This window comes from Mycteria americana, chromosome 2, assembly GCF_035582795.1.
Source record: "Mycteria americana isolate JAX WOST 10 ecotype Jacksonville Zoo and Gardens chromosome 2, USCA_MyAme_1.0, whole genome shotgun sequence".
In the NCBI taxonomy this organism is placed as follows: Eukaryota; Metazoa; Chordata; class Aves; order Ciconiiformes; family Ciconiidae; genus Mycteria; species Mycteria americana.
In genome coordinates, this window is record NC_134366.1 from 20594192 (window position 1) to 20614750 (window position 20559).

At 37.6% G+C, this 20559-nt stretch overlaps 1 protein-coding gene across 1 annotated transcript in view; it reads right to left on the bottom strand.

Moving 5' to 3' along the window:
• The window catches only part of ARMC3 (armadillo repeat containing 3), a 62974-nt gene extending 45694 nt beyond the window's left edge, over positions 1–17280 (bottom strand). The window contains exons 1-3 of the mRNA XM_075495519.1: positions 17205–17280; positions 12018–12061; positions 7898–7946 (exon numbers count right to left, since the gene is read on the bottom strand). Coding sequence (XP_075351634.1) covers positions 7898–7945 — 48 coding nt within the window. The 5' untranslated portion in view covers position 7946; positions 12018–12061; positions 17205–17280. The remainder of the gene's footprint in view (positions 1–7897; positions 7947–12017; positions 12062–17204) is intronic.
• Between the last annotated feature and the right edge of the window lie 3279 nt (positions 17281–20559).

The following is a 20559-nucleotide window of genomic DNA, read 5'->3' on the forward strand; positions in this document are numbered from 1 at the left end:
GCATTAACACTTTGTGGTTACTTTAAAAAAAAAAAAAAAAAGACCCTTCCCATGTCTTCGTCAACTCAGCTCACTAGCTTACCACGGTCCTGTACTAGGTGAAGCATTTCCATGATATAATCCGTGCTCAGCCAGCCAGAAGTGATACAAAGTGTTCATTTCCATTTCTGACCTCTCTCATGCAGAAAGAAATCTTCCAACAAATCTTGCAGTTTTCACCCTCTTAATAGACTCTTTGGGACTAACATCACTCGAGAAAGGGAACCTTCTAAAAAAGCCTTTCACTCTTTAACAAGACTCAAGGATTTCTGAAAATTCTACCCACTAAAAAGTTTTAAGCTTATTTAGATTTAAAATATTTTTTTAATATGGAAAAACTGTCTTCTGTCCTCATGCTTTAGGCCTATAGAGTTATGTGCTACATACAGAAACTACTAGATACTGGAGTCATGCAGTCTCTCAATATCAATGTATTTATCTTTAAAATACAGCATATTAATCATTTAAGATAGCAATACAAATTATTTAAAAATTTTATTACAATGCATATCTATACCATATATATTTTAAAATTTATATTATTTGTTTTACTTCATATAAAACCCTCTAATAGCTACACAGAGGCACATGTTGCTGAGCAGTAAGGGCATGAAGATACATAGAAGTCAGTTGTCAAGCAAGGACATTATTTGGAGCAAATCTTCAAAAAAGTTATGAGTGTGCTAGAAGGAAAATTAACAAAGAGGAGGCTTTTTTTCTTCTCCCTCCTCTGACTTGTTCAAAAACAAGGCAAAATACGATACTAGTACCCAGACTTCTAAATTCATATTTTTGGTAGGTTTTTAAATCTAAGTAATTTCATCATCTTCCATGAGGCATATCACAAAATTTAACAGTCTGCAAGATCAAGATCCAAGTTTCATTAACAGTTAAGAGGTTGCCGCGCTAATGTGCTTAACTGGTCTCCCCAGCTTCAAGCAGGTCTGAAAACCTGAAGACACTGTCCAACTTCATGCTTGCTGGGACAAGCTGGAGGCATGGGACAAGTCATAGAGTCACAGAACAGTTTAGGTTGGAAAGGTCATCTAGTCCAAGCTCCTTTTTAAAGAAAATATAATCAGCTTACTGTACCATAAGTCATTTTGCTTAATGGTGACTCAGCAACAAGAGTTAAACCAAATAATGGCACAGTGGTCTAAGTTACATCTTAATGATAAGCCTGAAATGATGGAATTTTCTCTTTAGATTGTAAGGAGGCAAAAAGTTCAGCCTACCACAGCAACATTCATTCTACCCATTCTACACAGTTCGTTCATTCTACCCATATGAGATGCATACAGGAGAATTAAGAGATAACTGAAAGTCCCTTTAGCCACCTTCATACTTCTCTACTTCTGCACATTTGTGTCCCTGCGTGAACAGAACACGATCCTCCAAGTAAGTGCTATGATTTAAGCACAGACATATCTCCTGAGTCTGGCCAAATACTTGGTGATGGGATAAAAGTGTAATTTTTAGTAAAAGCTGTTAGTGCTCCAGAGAAAAATAAACACAAAGATTGATCTCAGATGGAGTTCAGTAAGAAATGAAATATGAAATAATAGTTTTAAATCTCAGTTATTTATTTACATTGATCTAATACCAAAGACACTATTATGTTGCTCCATTTTTGTTGCCTCTTGTGTTCACAAGTAATTATCATTGAATTGTAGTTCATACAATTCCTAGAATTTAATGACAGGTTGGCACATGAGCAGAGTGAAATTGGTGTAATCTCTACCCATTTGTATAGACATTAGAGTCACTACTACTGTCTGAAATACTCAATAGGCACTTTCGTATTAGAAGCAGTTTTGTGCTGAAAACACAGTAAGAAAAGTCACTGAAATCAACATTACGTTTAAGAAGTCAGAGGCCTAAGTAGGTCACTGATTTGCTGGGAAGTAACACTGTTCGTCAAAACTATCATAGAACTGGATGTGACTTTTGCTTATCATAATGCCAGCATAGCTAGAGTTCCCTCCTCTTTTTTAAAAAATAAATAAATAAATAAATAAATCAAGGCTTGCTCCTAAATCTTCATACACCATTGCAGACTCTTCCCTTAATGGCACATACAGGACAGATTACGTGCTAGAATAATATGCCTGAAGTTACAACCAACCTTGCATTAAACACAGAAATTTAACTGGTTTAAAGGCAACAACATTTCCAACATTCGGTTTGTATTAAGAAAAAAGCAAGTTAAATGAAAAAGAAAGCTATAATTCAAAAACTCCTATATGTCTTTGATCATGATTTTTGTGTACATTTGACTTCAAAGCCATTAGAAACTGCAAAGTATCTGGGGCTTTTTTTTTGGCTTCCATCAACTTAACTGAGTTGAAATTGAAGGTAATACAAAATATGTTTCAAGTCAGACCAAAGACCCATCTAGCCCAGCATCCGGTCTCCAACAAAGGCCAGTAACAGGTGTGGGCAAGCAGACTATTAAACTTCGCTTATATTCCCTCCCAGACTCCAGCACTCTGCAACCTAGAGAACTGGTGAGCTAGCGATTTTATCTGTGTTCAAAAAGTCCAAGAAAAATGTTCCACCAGTTAATTTGGTAAATAATTTTTTAAGCCATCTGTATTTTAGCCACCCTTAATATCCTGAGACACAAGTATCACAGTTTAACAGTCATATAAATAGTTGTGCCTTTTCTTTGTTTTAACACTACCACCTGATAATTTTATTTGTCCTCCACAGTTCATTCACCATAAGAAACAGCGAAATAAATGACACCCATTTGCCTTCTCTGTATATTCATCACTTTGTAAGTTCCTATGATAATCTTCACAGTCACTTCCTTTTGGGGATGAAGAAACCTACTCTCTGATCTTTCCTAATACAGAAGCCACTCTGCTATTCTTGTTGTCTGTCTTAGTACTTTTCTATAGTTCAACAGTACCTTTTTTGAGATGGAAACACCAGAACTGTAAATGGCATTCAACATGTGCATGTATAATGCATTTGCTAGTGACATGGTGTTTTGCCTTTTATTTCTGGAATTTGAAATATTGCGTTTATTCACTTTTGCCTACTTAGTAACTGGCTGTCATTTTCATGAAAGTATCCATATTAATTCAGATAGACTGGATGACACAGGTTGCAGAATAAAACCCCGTGACATTCCACTGGCAACGTCTCTCCATTATTGAACAGTAATTTGTTTTCTCACCTTTGCCTTCTATTTTATAACCAGACATAATTGCCAGAAGAATTTCTTTTTACCTGTTAGCGTTTATGTGAGTGAAGAGCCTGGTCTAAAAACTTTTGAAAAAGCTAAATAACTGTATCAACCAGATCACCATTATCCACTTGCTCACTAACTCCTCTAAAGAATTCAAATAGATTTCAGAGATCAAACTTTCCTCTACACAAGCAATATTAATCCTCCCTCATTACTATCATATTTATCCATGCATCTTTTTTTTTTTTTTTTAAACTATTTCTACCAATTAACACAAGCTTTCTGGCCTGTAATTATTGATGTACTTCTTTTTGAAAATGAAATTTCCTACCCTCCATTCCTCTAGTACAAAGGGTACACATTAAATACCATAAGTAACAGTACCACAATTTCAGATTTTAGTTATTTTTCACTTAGAACAAGACCTGGGCAAATACTACTTATTCATATTTGGGCAATTTCTTCACATTTGTTTTAGTGATTTGTTACGTAGCTTTGTCTTCTGACACAAAAATAAGTAATTTTGCTTTTCTTTATGACTTTAATCACCTGATAGCATCCCTCTAAGAAGCTTCTTGCTTCTAGTCAATTTGGAAAAGCTTTATTGCTAGTTTTTGTATGCTTACTAGTCTCTCCCAAAATATTTTGGTGCATTGTGACACTGTGCTTTTACTTTTCATTTGTGAGTACAAGGTTTTTTTTGTTTTCCCCTTTAGATGCAAATCCCACCTTTTGAAGGATGTATTTATCTGCTATTATTCTATTGTTTAATCATGCTGTCATTTTTTAAAAAGAAATCCTTTAAACTTGAATTAACCGACTACAGGTCTGCTTTATCCTTGCACCTTTTGCAGACTCTTTAGAAGCATTACCAATATCTTTGATATTCTTAACGACTTTTCTTTACCTAGAAAAATAGAGTTAATATACACCTGGTCATGTTAATTGTTTCAGTTCTGTCATTCTCTAATTTCCTATACTAACAATATAAACCCAAGATATTCCACTGAATCACAAACCGTTGATGTTGGAAGGCACCTCTGGAGATGATGTGGTCCAACTGCCGTGTTCAGAGCAGGATCAGCTAGAGCTCAGGGCCGGTGCACAGTCTGATTTTTAATATCTCCGAGGATGGCAACTCCACAACTTCTCTGGGCAACCTGTGCCATTTTCCATCATTCTTACAGTAAAAGAGGATTTTTTTTCTTATGTTTAAATGGAACCTCCTGGGTTTCAGTTTGTGCCCATTGCCTCTTATCCTTTCAGTGCACACCACTGAGAAGAGTCTGGCCTGACTTCTTTACTCCCTCCTATCAGGTATTTATACACATTGACAAGACCCCTCCAAGCTTTCTCTCAAGACTGAACAGTCCCAACTCTCAGTCTCTCCTCATATGAAAAATGCTCCAAGCCTTTGGCAGACTTGTTCCAATAGGTCCATGTCTCTCTCGTACTGGGGAACGCAGAACTGGACACAGCACTCCAGGTGCGGTCTCACTCACCAATGCCGAGTGGAAGACAATAGTCCCCTCCCTCAAGTTGCTGGCAACACTCTGCCTAATGCACCCCAAGATTTTGTTAGCTTTCTTCGCCCCAAGTGCACATGGCTGGTGCCTGTCCACCAGAATCACCAGGTCCTTTCCTGTAAAGCTGCTTTCCAGCTGGTCATCACCCAGTCTGTACTGGTTATTCCTCCCCCAGGTGCAGGCCTTGGCATTTCCCTTTATTGAATTTAATGAAATTTGCGTTTTCCCATTTCTCTAGGTTGTTGAGGTCCCTTTGAATGGCTGCGCAACCATCTGGTCTATCAGTCACTCCTCTCAATTTCATATCTTCTGCAAACTTGCTGAGGGTGCACTCTGTCCCATCGTTCAGGTCACTAATGAAGAGGTTAAACAGTACCAGCCCCAGGATCAGCCCCTGGGGCACAACACTAGTGCCTGACCTCCAGCTGGACCTCATGCTGCTGATCACAACCCTTTGAGTCTGGCAGTTCAGCTAGTTTTCAATTCATTTACACTGTCTATTCATCTTGTCTGTACTTCATGAGTTTGTCTATGAAGATGTTATGAGAGACAGTGTTGAAAGCCTTACTAAAGTCAAGTCAAATTAATATTTAGGCATTAATTGCTCAGAAGAAGGTGTTTCTGTGGAGGCTGAATTTCAGGACTTGACAGTGCCACTTCATATACTCCACCTTTTTAACATCAGTGTTGTGAATGAAGCCATTTTCAAAAATACTGAGGTTATCTATAGTTTTCTTTCAGTGATAATGCCTCAGTATTTTCTCTAGTGGTAATCTTAGGCTTCCCTTTTAATGTCTATGCCCTAGCTGATTATCAAATAGTAATATTGTCTAGACCAAACTTAATGAAGATATCATATGAAAAGTTCATATCAATCTGTGTCAAAGCTAGCATATTTTATCTGCCTGAATTACTGTCTAAGGTCATCCATATAGAGACAAAGGCTCAAAGCAATATTTTTCCTGGAGAAGCCCAAATCTCAGAACAGATAATAGTAAAAGACAAATTATGAAAGGCAGGGAAAACAGACTCCTCAGGAATACTTTCTGAAACACATAAGCAGTGGCTAAGCTAAAAGATGTGTTTTCCACCTGTTCCTAGAAATCTATAAAAATTACTGGTCATCTGCAGTACCATATATTCCCTGAGCATTCCACATGCACAAAGGCCCTCTTTTATAAGCCTGTCCACATTATCTCAAGGCTTCTCTTCTTGGACTTGACATTTTCATAAGCAGATTATCATTCAGAAGATAATAGCTAATACATCTTTTATTTTGTATGCATCTCATTTCCTGCCATCTGAAATATCCAGGTGAAATTTAAAGTTTTGAGATTTGATTTTACATTATCACTATTAACAATATTCTCATAGCTAGAAGATTTTCTTGGTTGATAGTTACAACTAATCAATGATCTATTTTCATATTTAATACTGTTTTGCTACGCAACATTCAGGTGTTTTTCTCGTGATAGGACTGCTAGAAGAGATATGCTAGCCTGAAGTACAATAAGGGTAAAAACTAAGCCAAAAAATGCAGATGCCATCTGGACTTCACTATTTCTAATTCTTTCCTTTTTAATAGTTTTATTGACCTTTTCTGTAAGTTTAATTTTTTCAATTGTTGAGTATCTTTTCTAAAATTATTCACAGTTTATTGTAGTAGTTAGTAGGCTGTACCATACTTTTCTCCAGAAACTTTAATGGTGTCTTTTGGATCTAGAAATTGTGGTGCTTCTTCTACTGACTTTCTAGATATTTACTGACAAAGACAACTTTTATTACTTTGGAGGGGGTTAGCTCATCTGTATGCCTTAAATCTCCTGTCATGCCTTTCAGGTTTTTTTCTTAGACTGCAAAGATACTTAGGTTTAATTCTTCAGGACTGTTTTAATTAGTCCTACCCACATACACATTCTTTGTGTCTCCTCCTGGTTTTCTAGGTTATTCCATACAGAAATGGCTTTAGATCATTTTATCCTCTCAGGTTGAAGTTTTATGTCAAGTCTCCTTTCATGAGGATTTATTATTGATTGGAGCTTATGAATTAACGTTTGTAATATTAATCTTTCCACAGAACAGTTGGGCAAAACCTGATATCAATTGCTATGCCTCAGTGACATCATGGCTATTGGATACTACTGTCTTAGTCAAAATTATTTATGCTTATTTAATATTGAAATTGTGATGTAGTTTTTGCTGATCAGCTTTTCTATGACCTTTGAAAAAGCTTTTGCAATACCATCACTCTTTACAGACAAACCCATTGTTTTTTTAAAACAGTGTACTGAACTTTGCCTTTAGTTTCATGCTTCTCTGTGGGAGGAGCAGGTCCTGATTTTCATTAACTTAGCTATTATCTGGCACAGAATTTATGTTATACCCTTTTCAATGTTTCTGTCTTATTTCCCCTACTTCTTTCTGAATAAACCAATTGAACTTTAAAAATACCTATATTTTGAACCTCTATCTTTTTTGGGGTCTCTTTGCACCTTATGAATTTATAGAAACTCTTGAGACGTGTGCTAGTGTCAGACCCTTAATCTCCACCTTTTGAAAAGTCGTCACATTACCACCATTATTCCATATTTGGCTTCAGCTCTTGTACTTCTCACTGTGGCACTTCCAATGATACCAGAAAAACCTGAACTGCTGCTAAAGACTGTATATCTTTGCAAAAGATCCAGAATACGTAGTACTGTCATTCAAAATATCTGTAAAATTTTGTATTCAGTAAAAAACTCTGCAGATCCATCTAGGCTCTTAACTCTTTTATCCTTAAAGAAAGGGAATGTCTCCACAGTTGAAAAGACAGGCAGATTTCAGGTTGCTCTTCTCCTTTCTCCTTTGATTGGAAAGCTAATACTGTTCCTCAAATAAAAAGAAGCCTGGATTGTTTCATACATTACTATTTGCAAAGCCTGCCAAAGACAACAATCTCCACAAAGAACTACACATGCCCAGTCACTCTGGTTTGTATGCTGTCCAAGAAAAGCAGAAACAGAATCATCTTTAAAAGACATTTTTAGAATAATGTGGGTAAGCTAGGAGAGTAAGGAACTATGTAAGGATGGTAGAGCTGGGCCTATAATTGTGTAATGTTTATTTTATAGCACATAGCAGTTTATAAACTTACCACATCCTTGGGTGGAGGCTCTACTTCCTTCTTTACTTTTTTACCCATTCTAAAAACAAAAACAAAAAAAAATAAAAGCAGACAAACAAACTCCCTTCTGTGTTTTAGGAATCAGTTTACCAGTGATTTACAAAACCTTGTAAGACAGACCCTCTCATTCATTTCACCCACCTAATCAGTTTGAAGATTTCTTTGATATAGTAATTTCTAAACAAAAACCAAAACAAACTTTGTAACACTTGAACAGATTTGGTAAAATACGTCTGCCAACAAAATACATAACTAAAAAGAAAGATCTGAGACATCACAGGCTCGAGTTGTAATGTGGTACAAATACATAGGACATGCTTTTCTATAAGTTAGTTTTATCTGCATCTATAAATCATGTATGAACTTGAAGGTCCTATTAGGGTATTTCCCCATGTTTGTCTATACATTCTATGTTGGCAAACATTCTATACAACTGCAAAACGTACAAATAAGTTCTACCTTGAAAATGTGGTTCAAATTAAATTTGAACTCTCTGTTCATATTTCACAGAAGACAAAAATCAGGTCTGCAGGCATTAAGAAACAGTTCTGCACAGTACAAATTTCACTGATTTTAAAAAGTTACATTATTTACACCAAGTGCAGCTTCTGTCTTCTGCTTTTTTTGTATTAGCACATGTGCACATGAACTAGGAAGACCTTCTCAGCTGCATCTAATAGTAGTTTCTGAAGCATATGGATGTAATACCTCATGTGGACCTAATTTCATGTGGCTTGCAAAAACTTCAGCAGAGCCTTGCAGTTAAGCTACAGGCAAAAGTAAAGAGCAACATGACCCGCTAGCACTAGCTATGCATAGAACATAACCCAAGTTATGCCAAACTTAGGTTTGTTTTAACACTGTGTAAAAGTGAAATGTGCACTGTTAGTACCCCTTAGCAATTCCTTGGTTAGTTCTCAAAGGGAAACCACACCTTGACCCTCAGCCAGGACTATCCTGACAGCCTCCCTGTGGTATAAGAGATTATTTTCTAGTGCAATATGAGCTGTAGCCCAGCTGGTTACAGAAGTGAGGACTATTGTTTGTTGTGTTAAAAAAAAATTCGGAGCTCTTCTTGAATCCTCTGAATTTTTTCAGGTATTGTTCCTCTACTTGCCTCTCAAAGAAATTGTAACACAGCAGTAGTGAAACCAGTTGAGAAGCACATCCTAAAAACGGATCTGAAATTTAAAACTTCATAGGCAGGTCACTAATTATAGTTTTGAGAGGAAGACCCATGCAATCAAAGATTCCTCAGCTCCCATCTGCTTTAGCCTTGTGCATATATACATACACACATATGAACACATACACACACACACTAGAATTCAGGGTTTCACAAAGTGCAGCTTTGGCTAGGGACAAATTAATTTATATAAAAGAGAGCACAAGGACAAATTCCTGACAGTATATTCAACAAAAATGATGGACATACTACCTTCTGATTTATGCAGGCACTGTAGAAAGTAAGCATCATGCACACATACAAGAATCAGATTTACAAGGACATTCAGGAAATCTGGGTTATTTAAATTGTATTAAATCCTGGTATGGACATATGGACACTTATTTAGAATTATTCAGTTCAGCTCAATTCATTTCAGATATAAATTAAGATGAAGTCATAAAAAGCAATTTTAATTCTGAATGAGTTTAATTAGGTTTAAACCAAATAATTTTAAAAGTTTATAAATACTTCTACATGAATTATGTTGTACAATTAATGTTCACGGATTCAAATAATTATACATATTCCAAGACCGTGAATAACTAAAGCCTTTAATTGTAAATATTTCTTCACACTGTATAAATACATCCAACTTCTGAGAATATTTTCATTTTTCTACATGTTCAGAAATATTTGGTTCCTTGGTAATATTAAAAAAGCAGTATGATCTGCAGCAAAAGCACAGAGAACAGGACAATTACTTTACTGTGGATTATGCCCCTCAGTCTGTTTCTTTGCTGCAGTTACTATTCTGGATTTCAATGCATTCTGCCATCAAATGTTGGTGTTAGCTTTGTTTCCATAAAGCTCTCTGTATTCAGTGGTCATTCTCTGAATTGAGGCAATGATGCATGTGAAATTCTTTGGCTTACTGATAATTAAAAAGGTGTCTTCTGCATCGAATTTTAATTATCACAGACAATCAATGTGTACAGGTATTGAAAGGCTACTAACCCATAAAAGAACTTCTTATTCAAATCCCTTTCTCTCCATGATGACTGCACATTGTCTCTTGCTCAGCAGGTTTACAGTATGCATATCTTTGATTTTCAGTTTACTATTCTAAATATTTAGAATTCAGAACAAATTTGTAGCAAGATTTAGATTTTTAAATGTGATTAAATACTGGGTTTATGTTACCTGAAAAACTTATTTTCAAAACTAAAACTCTATTCACTAGTAATTAAGTGTAATTAACTAAATCTTAAAGACAAAATAAAGAATATGCTTATTTGAGTAATATTCTCTACTTCATGTTCTGCATGTTTCTAGAATCATAGGAGAATACTTTTTCCACATTTTTTTTTTTTTTGAGATTAAAGGGTTGATTGTTTTAAATAAAATGTAGAGCTAGAGGTAATAAAGGACTTTGACATAACAGATGTAGCCAATACATAGTCAAGCAATCTATGAAGTTATCATTCTATGCTACTTCCTGTCCTTCACCTGGAATTTATTGCCTTCAGCGGTAGACAAATTAGCCCGCTTTACTTTGCTCCTACCCAGTTTCAGTGCAGTGGTCTAACGAGGTTGTTGTCTCTTAGCCAGCAGGACAGTCATTATGTCTAACTAAATCCTCGCTCCAAAACTACAATCCCCAACACTCTCCCTCAGCTCTGGCTATTCTTGGTGCCTAAGCTCAGCAGACACTTCCCTGTTTCACTTTGAACTTCATTAGGGCCTCCAGGTTTCCCATAGGACCAAAACTACCCCAGTGTGAGTATCTTAAGTTGAACCAGTATCCAGAAACTCTAAGTAGTGTCCACTAAACTAAATTAGTCATCAGTACTTTAGTCGCTCTCCTTGATAATCGATGGAGATCTAGTCAACGTATTCCATAGTTCTTAAGGCAGATTAATCCTAAAGTAGGTATCTAAAATTGAATTGCACCTTAAAAATAACTACTTTTTCCTCGGACCAAAGACAGAGTCTAGAGTTGCTAGCTCATGTGTTGATGTTCACACTGACATCTAAAGTTCATGAGATAAACTTATTACCCTGTTTCTCCACATAAATCCACATGCCAGGCTAGGTCTTGCAGATACTATCACAGTAGACTGAACATTAACAGAACTAGGCATACGACAAAACACAGCCACCTTGTCTTTTTAAAAGTGGCTGAAGGAATAGGCCTATCTCTAGCAACATCTCTGTAACTAGAACATTTTGCCCATAAGTGGAAAATGATTTTGAGGAAGGTCACAAATGTGGACTTTTTAGTTCAAAAGTGGAACCCTTTAACCTATTGGCTATTATATCATGAACTGGCATCTCTGCCATGTCAAATAAAATAAGGAAAATTTATTTAGTTTTTGAAAGATTTGTTGCAGATGCCTGCCCAGAGGAGCAGATTCCAAGTACTAGATCATAAGATAATGATGGCCATGATCCCTGTACTTACTTCATTTTACTGACTTGCTCTAGGAACCTCTCTCTGCTCAGTGTGAACAGAGATATCCGCTTATTTCTAGTCGCTATACTTTTTTTAAATTACGAGATGATGGATAGCAAGTGAGCTGTAACAAAAAAAGAGTCTATAAATCATACTTTGAAATATGAGGAAAGCCTTATGGTGGTTTTTCTGTTTAAAATACTGAAATCTTATAAACACTTCCTTTACAGTACCGAGTGTGTATCTATACTATCAGAGTCCTGTTGCATACACTTAAAGACCATAATATTTCGTGGTTTTAAGTTGGACAATGCATTTAGAAAACATTACCTGTTCCATTTGCATCTTCTGTTTTCTAAAACCTTAAATAACTGACACAACAACCTAAGACCCCGCACATACTGAATGTTAGCGAGACATGAGACAAAGAACATGAATAAGTCAAAGACACAGCCAGCTGTGGAACTTACCTCTTAGTCAAGGAATCAAAGGTCTCTTCTGAGAGCAATTACTCCTATGGAAAAGCAGTGCAAAGAGAAGGATTTAAGAATAGCTTCTAACTGGTTATTTATCACATGATCCACTTTGCAAATTAACTGTCCCATGCTTTAAGACAGTCTGAAGCTGCGTTACTACAACCTGGCTGTGATTTTCAAGGTTTTTCCCAAAAATGACACACAAGTGCAATTCTTTTTGCCTTCCAAGTGATAATTATGTAATCTCAATTTAGTCTAGCTAGTTTAAGTGGTCTTGCTGTTTCTTCTTCTCTCACAGAAATTAAAATCTTTTTTCTGTGATAACAGTGAAAATTGCCTATAAATTGGTCATCTTCATTGATTAGTTCAATTGATTTCTGCACGGACACTCTAGTTCTGCTGCCTTCCAATGCAATCAAAAGGAAGAAACTAAAATTATAATCATAGCATTAGCAGACAATCTCACTCCTTTCTTGAGTCCAAAAACTAGTATGTCCTTTGTATGCCAGCTTAAATATCCTCCTCATCATTCTCAGGTAGCTTTGTCATAACTAAGAGAACAATGTGGAATAATCTTGAAACTCCCTTCTTTCTCCCAAATTCTTTTTCCAGCTTTGTTCTGTCCTACTCCTTAAATATGGATCAACAGACTCCCCTTGCCCAGTGTTGTAATGCCAGTGCAAGCATTAACACATTATAAAAAACTTGGCTTCATAGAAGAAGAGAGTTAAAAACAGATACCAGGTCCAATTTAATGTTCAGTTCCTGAAGATATATGTGGTATGAAAATAATACAGTATATCAGAGACCAATTAAGTCAAGACCTTTGAATCTGCCCGCTGTTTTATCTGTACCCATGTGTATATTAGGCAAAAAATGTTCAGGATTAAGTCAAGAATTAGGTACTGTGCAACAGGTGTTAACTAACCAAACTTAACTAGAATGTGTTCCTAGATACAAGGTAATATTTTCTATTTTGACTCAGCTGGACAAAGTTAATCCCACTATAAAAAAAAAAAAAAGACTGAATATACTTTGATCATTCTGAGAGCTCATTTGAAGATTCCATTTTTTCAAATTCTCTATGCATTTAGAAATTATACATGCACAAAGCAAAAGAATCACAAAAAAAAACCAACCGAGAGATGCAGAGTGGAGTAGTCTGTAGACATAGCCTTAAAACCAAAAAGAGTTTGTAGCTGGATGCCAGGTTGAGGAAATAGCTATGAGAGAGAAAAGGTGGGGATTTTAGGTGAACTAAAAAATAATACAATTATTTATTTAAAATCTCAGAACTTTTAAGATACATTGATACTTTTTATTTGCATTCTGGTATCACATTAACATTCAGCTAAGTGTTACTTTCAAAAGCCCAAGGGTAGATGCTTAGATTTTTAACAAAAGCCAAGATTCTCAGGTATTTCATTCTGCAACCTGATGCTGTGAAAATATGCAAGATTTGCAATAAAATTTTGACTCATGCACAGCCTCTGATTGATAGCAGTGCCTTTTTTCATACTGCCCAAGGACCATACTTTGCTGTTTACCGAAGCTGAACAGTTTGGTACACCTAGTAAGAGGTGCACTAAGTCAGGAGTGTTTCAATTGTGTTAAGATCCTAAGCTGTAGAGGCAGAATGTATTGTCCAATTTGTACAGTGTAAAAGATGGTGTATGAATGTTAATAAAATGAAGTAATGAGAACATGATGGCATTCTTTCCAAATCACAGAATAACTAGGAGGCCTCGGCACAAAAACCCTCCTTCAATGAATAAGAACAGTCTTTCTCGGCAGATCAGTATCCTGCCTCCAGAGTGGTAAGAGCCAAATGCTTCTGATAAATGCATGAAACTAATCCCAAAAGTCAGATTTCCTCCATCTGTTACAGGTTTTTTATTTCCCTAAAGTACGAAGGTTTAGATGTCCTGAAGTTTTTATGTTCTTCCTAACAATAGTAGCTATTTTTACTGTCCACATAAATGCTTAATCCTTTTACTCTTCATTCTTAGTCTGATGTGCTATGGCACAGGTCCAATTGTCAAGTGTACTGTATAAGGAACTACTCCTTAGATTTAAAAATATGTAAACAGTGTAAATGTGTTATTCAATTCAACACAACATCCCCTTGTTCTTGTATTACAACTTTAGTTAAAAGATGCCCTGACTTGATCTTTTCTACTTTCTTTTATAACTCTGTGTACATTCTGATTTATCACCTTTCTAAGCTACCTTAATTATTTTTTCCATATAGCTTTCCCAGACATATATGTTTCTTGTCTCAGAGTCCCTCTGTGACTGTTAAATCTTTCTCAGATATGATGAACCTAACCTGAAATACCATAATCAATTCTAGAACACTACTGATTTACGAGAGTGACATTATAACTTTTTGGGTATTAATTTTTACCCAATTTCTCCAGTGAAGATTTTCACTACGCTAGCCACATATGGTAAACAGGTCGTTTCCCCAGTTGATCACAATTAATTTAGGTTCACTACTGAAGAGTATATTGTTCCAAATATTCCCAACAGTGTAAATTACATTGCTTTCATCAACAGTGAATTTTATCTGTCACGGTGTTACCAGTTCACCTAACTGCAGAAGAGCTCTCAGAAGCTTCTAGCAGTGTTCTCTAGTCTTAACATAAATTATCTTATCTCACCAGAAGATTTTGATTTCTCTGTGTTATTGCTCATTTCCAAATTATAATGAACATATTAAATAACATCAGACCTAGGATCTATCCTTGGAGAATCCAAGCTGTGACAACCTGAATGAAGGAGATTTTTAGAAATTATGTGTGTGATTTTAAATGTCTCGCTGAGACACATAGTGAAATCCCTCATCCCATGAGAAAGAGACTAAAATTGACTTAATCTAAAACAAATGAGACAGTAGTTACCCAACCACTGTCTGAGCAGTAATAGCAGGGCACTTTTCATACAGAAGTTGAAGATGGTCTGCCTTAGGAAGAAAAACACTTTGAAGACCAGTAAAAAATTAAAGACACTCCTAAGTTTTTAGCCAGCTGCGCCAATCTACACGTCTTAAAAGGAATGCCTCCTTCTGCCAGTTTCACAGGGACACTGGGTGGAAAGGGACATTCTGAATGACCAGATTCATTCCCCTCCCCCGTCACAGCCACTGCATCACGTTAATCCCACCAGATACCCATCACGCTGTATCTTAAAAACTGTTAGGTATTTTGTTCCCATTTCTCTCGTTAAAAAGCTGTTCCACAAACCGATTGCTCAGACGGCCAGAGACCTTTTTTAGTTTTTAGTCCACATTTATTCATGACCAGTTTACTCTATTCATGTCATGTTTGAACCTTTGTCAATTACTTTCTTTGCTGGCATGTATCAAAAGATACTATTTATACTACATATTTATACTATACAATATATATTTACTATATTCTATACATACTATATAGTATATTATATATACACTATATATTTACATATATAGAATCAGAATATATTTGAAGATAACAAACATATCCCCACTCAGTTTTCATTTTGTTAGGTTAGAGAACTCTTCCAATTTCCTCCAAAAAATGATTCTTCATTCCCCATACCACCCTCATAAGCCTTTTTTTAAGTCAACCTCTTGAAAACATGGATGACTACAGCTGAACACAGCATCCCAGATGAAGCCTCTCCCGTCTTCTACAAAATTGTACTCATACTTCTTTGTCGACACTGGAAATACCTCAGCTGTGTTACTAACACATTCATGGCTTTTATGGTTATGCCAAACTGCAAGGGTAGCCCTATAATTTAATTTTAACTGCTCATTTACCAGGCTTTAATATGTTAACAGTAAAAAAAAAAAAACCAAACCAAAGCCAAAACAAAAAAAGACATTTGTTACAGTTTAGTACAAAAATACAAGTAGCAGGTTCGCAAACAAAAGTAGGAACTATAGGACATACAACCCCATCTTGGCATTCATCGTGTTAGCAGAATATTAGCTAATCAGAAAATGGCAGCATGATAAAAATCACAAAAATGAAATTACCTTATATAGATGACTACCTTATATAGATGATAATTTCAGATTAGCAATAAGATTATAAAAGAAGAGTTCTGTTCTCCAGATGATGCTCCTCTGCCAGCAAATCCATATTTTGTTTTGAAATTCCTGTCTGCAGATGCTCCAAAACCTTTGAAACATCAATAAATTGGGTGAGATTTCTTCCCTAATAGCCTAATCACCTGTTAGTGTGCTTTAGGATAAAACTTCTGTATTTCAAGGTTTTTTTTCTTTTTTTTCTTCATATCTATTATCCATACAATTTTACATCTCATACCTTTCATGTTACTGTCACACATAAATTCTACATATCTTATCTGTAGTACACTGTTCTTTCTTTGTTCATATTACCTATCCAAATTTTTAAATAAAATTATTTTTCTCTACCATATACATTTCCTTAGGGCAGGTCCACTGCAGTTTCTTGCTTCCCAGTTCACATCTAAAAATATCGGTCACAGTTATCCTCTGCTGAACTAGTCCATCCATGCTTCCCCCTACCTTTGCAGATACCAATTCCTAAGCTCCCATTTTCTAGTAGGAAATAGTGTCAGGAGCCCCTAAGTGCAGGATTTGCTCTGCCCGGTTTGAAATTTTATTTATGTTCATTCTGAAATACTTCAGCTATTAGCAAATCTTACAATTTTATTATAAATCTTGTGCCTTTAAAAGTAATAATAATAATTTAAAAAATGATTCTTTTTTAACTCCGACTCATTAAAGTCTACAGATACGCGGACCTCAGTTCACTGGCGAAGCGCGAAGGAACCAAAGCCGTCAGGAGGCGAGGCAGGAACCGGCGCCGGCTGACCCGAAGGCAGCGGACTCGAACAACCACCTCCCGCCTACCGCCGCACCGACACCGCCAGCCCCCGATGGCGTTGGCAGCGGTAGGACGCTAACCGGCGACTCGCCAGCTACACAAAACGGATTATTTCTGCTCACTTGGAGCAGGCAGCGCCCAAGCCCTCCGCCCTCGCGGTACCTCCCCCCTTCGCCCGCCTTCCCCCAGGCGCCGCTGCTGCTCCGCGCCACAGGCTCGCCGCGGAGACGCCCCCGACCCACCGCCCCCTTCCCCTCGCCCGCTCCGGGCCTGCCGCCGGCCACCCGAGACGGCCTGGCCGGGAGCAGCCCCCACTCACCGCCGCGGCCGGGCACGACGCGCCGCCCGGGGGCGATCACGCAGCAGCGGCCCGCGCCGCTGTTTCTCCAGTTGCTAGGAGACGCCTGCGGCGCATGCGCTGGCCGCCGCGCGGGGGAGCGGGCGGGAAGGTGGGGCAGGCAGCGCGCCGGAGAGGCCCGCCTGAGGGGAGCCTGGGCCCGCTGCCGCCGCTCCTTCCCTCCGCTCCCCTTTCCCAGTTGTCCCCGGGTAGCGGCTTCAAGCGTGCTCGTTTAATATTAATTTCCAGAGTCCTTGGAGAGTGATTTCACCATGACATATGCGTTAACACATTTCTTCGCAATCTATCCCAACTCCAAAGTGCTGGTACCACATATTTGAGGGAAGCATTAAGTCATTAATACTGATTGGCTGGGGTAGTGATGAAAAAAAAACCCAGTTATTTCTCAAAACTAAAGGAAAAGGCTACTTTCTCACCCAGAGAACACTGAGTATTTCTGAAAATTAATACATGTGTACAGTCTGTCTAAAAATTAAAAGTTCATGTTCATGTTCATGCCTTCTTTTGTTTTTTCTCTTGTTCCTATTTCACTATTTTCAGTGTATTCATGAAAAAAAAGGTTGAAAAAGCCATCCGTTCTTGGGAGCAAACGGATAAAACGGTTACGCGACTTACAGCAAGGCACAGGCAAACCTGTCAGAGCATCACCTGCTGTGGCCCCGCTGGTAAGACATCGGCACAAAGCTTTGTCAGAGGGCCAAAAGAGTTGTTTCCTTTCTATTATAAGCTCTGGGTTGATGATGGAGAAAGCCATGCTGTACAGATAATTGTGCTATTCTCAGAATAATAATTCATTGTAGTATTGTCTTTTCCCAGCCAGGGCTATTTTGGAAGGAATACTAAGCCAAATTCTGGAATCGAATAATATTTTCTAGCTTGAAATGCAGCTTAATTGCTATCAGTAACTGCAGAAGTAACAGGAAACAGGCAAATATAATCATTTTTGGGCCTCAGAGTCAGGTAATAATAGGTAAAGAAATTACAGCTGCTATCAGCTCTCTCCTGTGATTCCTTTTCATCACAAATCTCATTGCTTTCTCCCCAGATTTCTTATAATGTTGCACTGCAAGTATAAATTTAGTTATATTTTTATAAGCCATATCAATCTGTCGAGATCATAGCACAAACAGATCCTGGCCTTACACTATGATAAATATGAACCATCATAACAGAAGAGTTGGTGGGTCATTTTTAGGTGTAAGCAAGCCACAGGTGTGAAGGTGTCTCATTCCACTCGTAACATCACCACTCCCATAGAAAATTTATAGAGATTTATAATCATCTTCACTGGAAAGCAACTGCGATGACAAGAACTATTTATACTGACGCATATCTCAGCAGACAGGAGAAATCACACTGAACTTCTAAGGCCAGTTTCTGACTGACTGATGCTCCATGAAGTCTGGCCGGTGTCTCATGCTTACAAGGGTTAGTAGAGGCTCTCACTGGCAGGGAAGAAAGGGAGAAATTTTGCAGTAGCTTGGTAGAGGCAAGTCATCTGCTTCACAAACTTCTTCATGGATTTTTATTTCTCTAAACAGACTCAGGCGCTGCAGTGGCAGGCAGGTGATAGAAATGTAAGAGATGAATGTAAATAGTGAAGGCAAAGATTTCATTTTAACTCTGTGCTGGGTCTGGCTGGGATGGAGTTAGTTTTCTTCGTAGCAGCTTATATGTTGCTGTGTTGTAGATTTGTGACCAAAACAGTGTTGATAGCACAGCAATGTTTTAGCTATTGCTAAGCAGTGCTTGCACAATGTCAAGGCCTTCTCTGTTTCTCACGCTCCCCTGCCAGAGAGTAGTCTGGGGGTGGGCAAGAGGCTGGGAGGGAACACAGCTGGGAGAGCTAGCCCCAGCTGACCAAAGGGGTATTTTATGCTATATAACATCAGGCTCAGTATTAAAGCTGGGGGGTGGTCTTTCCAAGGCAGTTGTTGCTTGGGGACTGGCTAGGCATTGGTCTGCCTGTGGGAGGTGGTGAGTGATTGCCTTTCGATCACTTGGGGTTTTTTTAACTTTTTCTTCCTTCATTTATTAAGCAGTCTTTATCTTGACCCACTTGTTTTTTTCTCACTTTTGCTTTTCTAATTCTTTCCCCCATCTGGCTGTGGCTGTGGGGGGGTAGTGAGCAAGCGGCTGGCGGGTGCTTAGCTGCTGGTTGGGATCTGCTCACCATGAACCCAATTATTTCCATGACCTGGAAAGCTTTTCTTTTTCTTGTCTTCAATGATGGTAGTTTTTATGGCTGTTTCAAACATAATTCTGGCCAAACATTAGTTGGTTAGGTCTTTTCTTTATTTCATATTAATGGTCACATAAAAGATGTATGATGATGCAGAATCCATGTGAAAGAGAGGGACGTGGTAATTAGGTGCATGATCACCGTGTGTTTCAATACACTCCTGGAACAATGGGCTCAGTTATCCTTGAAGACTAAAGTGTCTCATGCAGATCGGACACAAGTGGGTAGTCTCAAACTCATAACCAGCACCTTCTCACAAATTTTGTGAAGAGTATGCATCTGTATTGTGAAGCAGACAGACAGACAGAAAGGAAGAAGGACAACAGCAGATGATCAGGAGAAAGATGAGCGTGCTCTTCCCTCCCCAGCTCTGTTATTCATGCCATGTTCACATGTCTAACCTTCAGGACCCAGAAGCACCTCCAGGTGTGTGCTTTTGTGGCATTTTGACTCCACGACAGGTGAGATTTGAGCATGTCCCTTCTGTGTTCCTTAGTCCAGTGTTATCTTCTATTCCGTTGTGTGCCTGGGAGTTAAGGACCATGAGCACATTGTGGGCACCTACCTACTCCATAGACGAAATAAATGTGGTATTATCATTCTGTGGAAATGAATTCTGCAGAGATTATCCTTTCTGTCTTTATTTTTATCTGTGTTTGCCATGGATAGAGGCAATCAAGCACTGTGTGACAGCCATATAATTGCAGTATTTTTATTATGTTTTGGCACAATCATGCAAATATATCAAGAAAAATATTTTTTAATTTAATTTTGTGAAAATATTCTGAGGGTGTCATTAAGTAATATACTTAATAACATACTAATAAGGAAGCAAAGGAAGAGGACTAATGAGGAGAACAAGTTACAAAATGTCATGAGAATTCACAACTGACATAGTCACAAATGACAGAAATATTTTATTGAAATATAATTTATTCTAACACTAAAAAATACACAAACCAGAATAATACAAATTGTATTAAAGATAGGAGATTATGAAATTAAAGAACTTTCTAGAGGCTAAATACCTAATAAAGTGAATAAGGACTTATTAACTACACATTTTAATGAAAT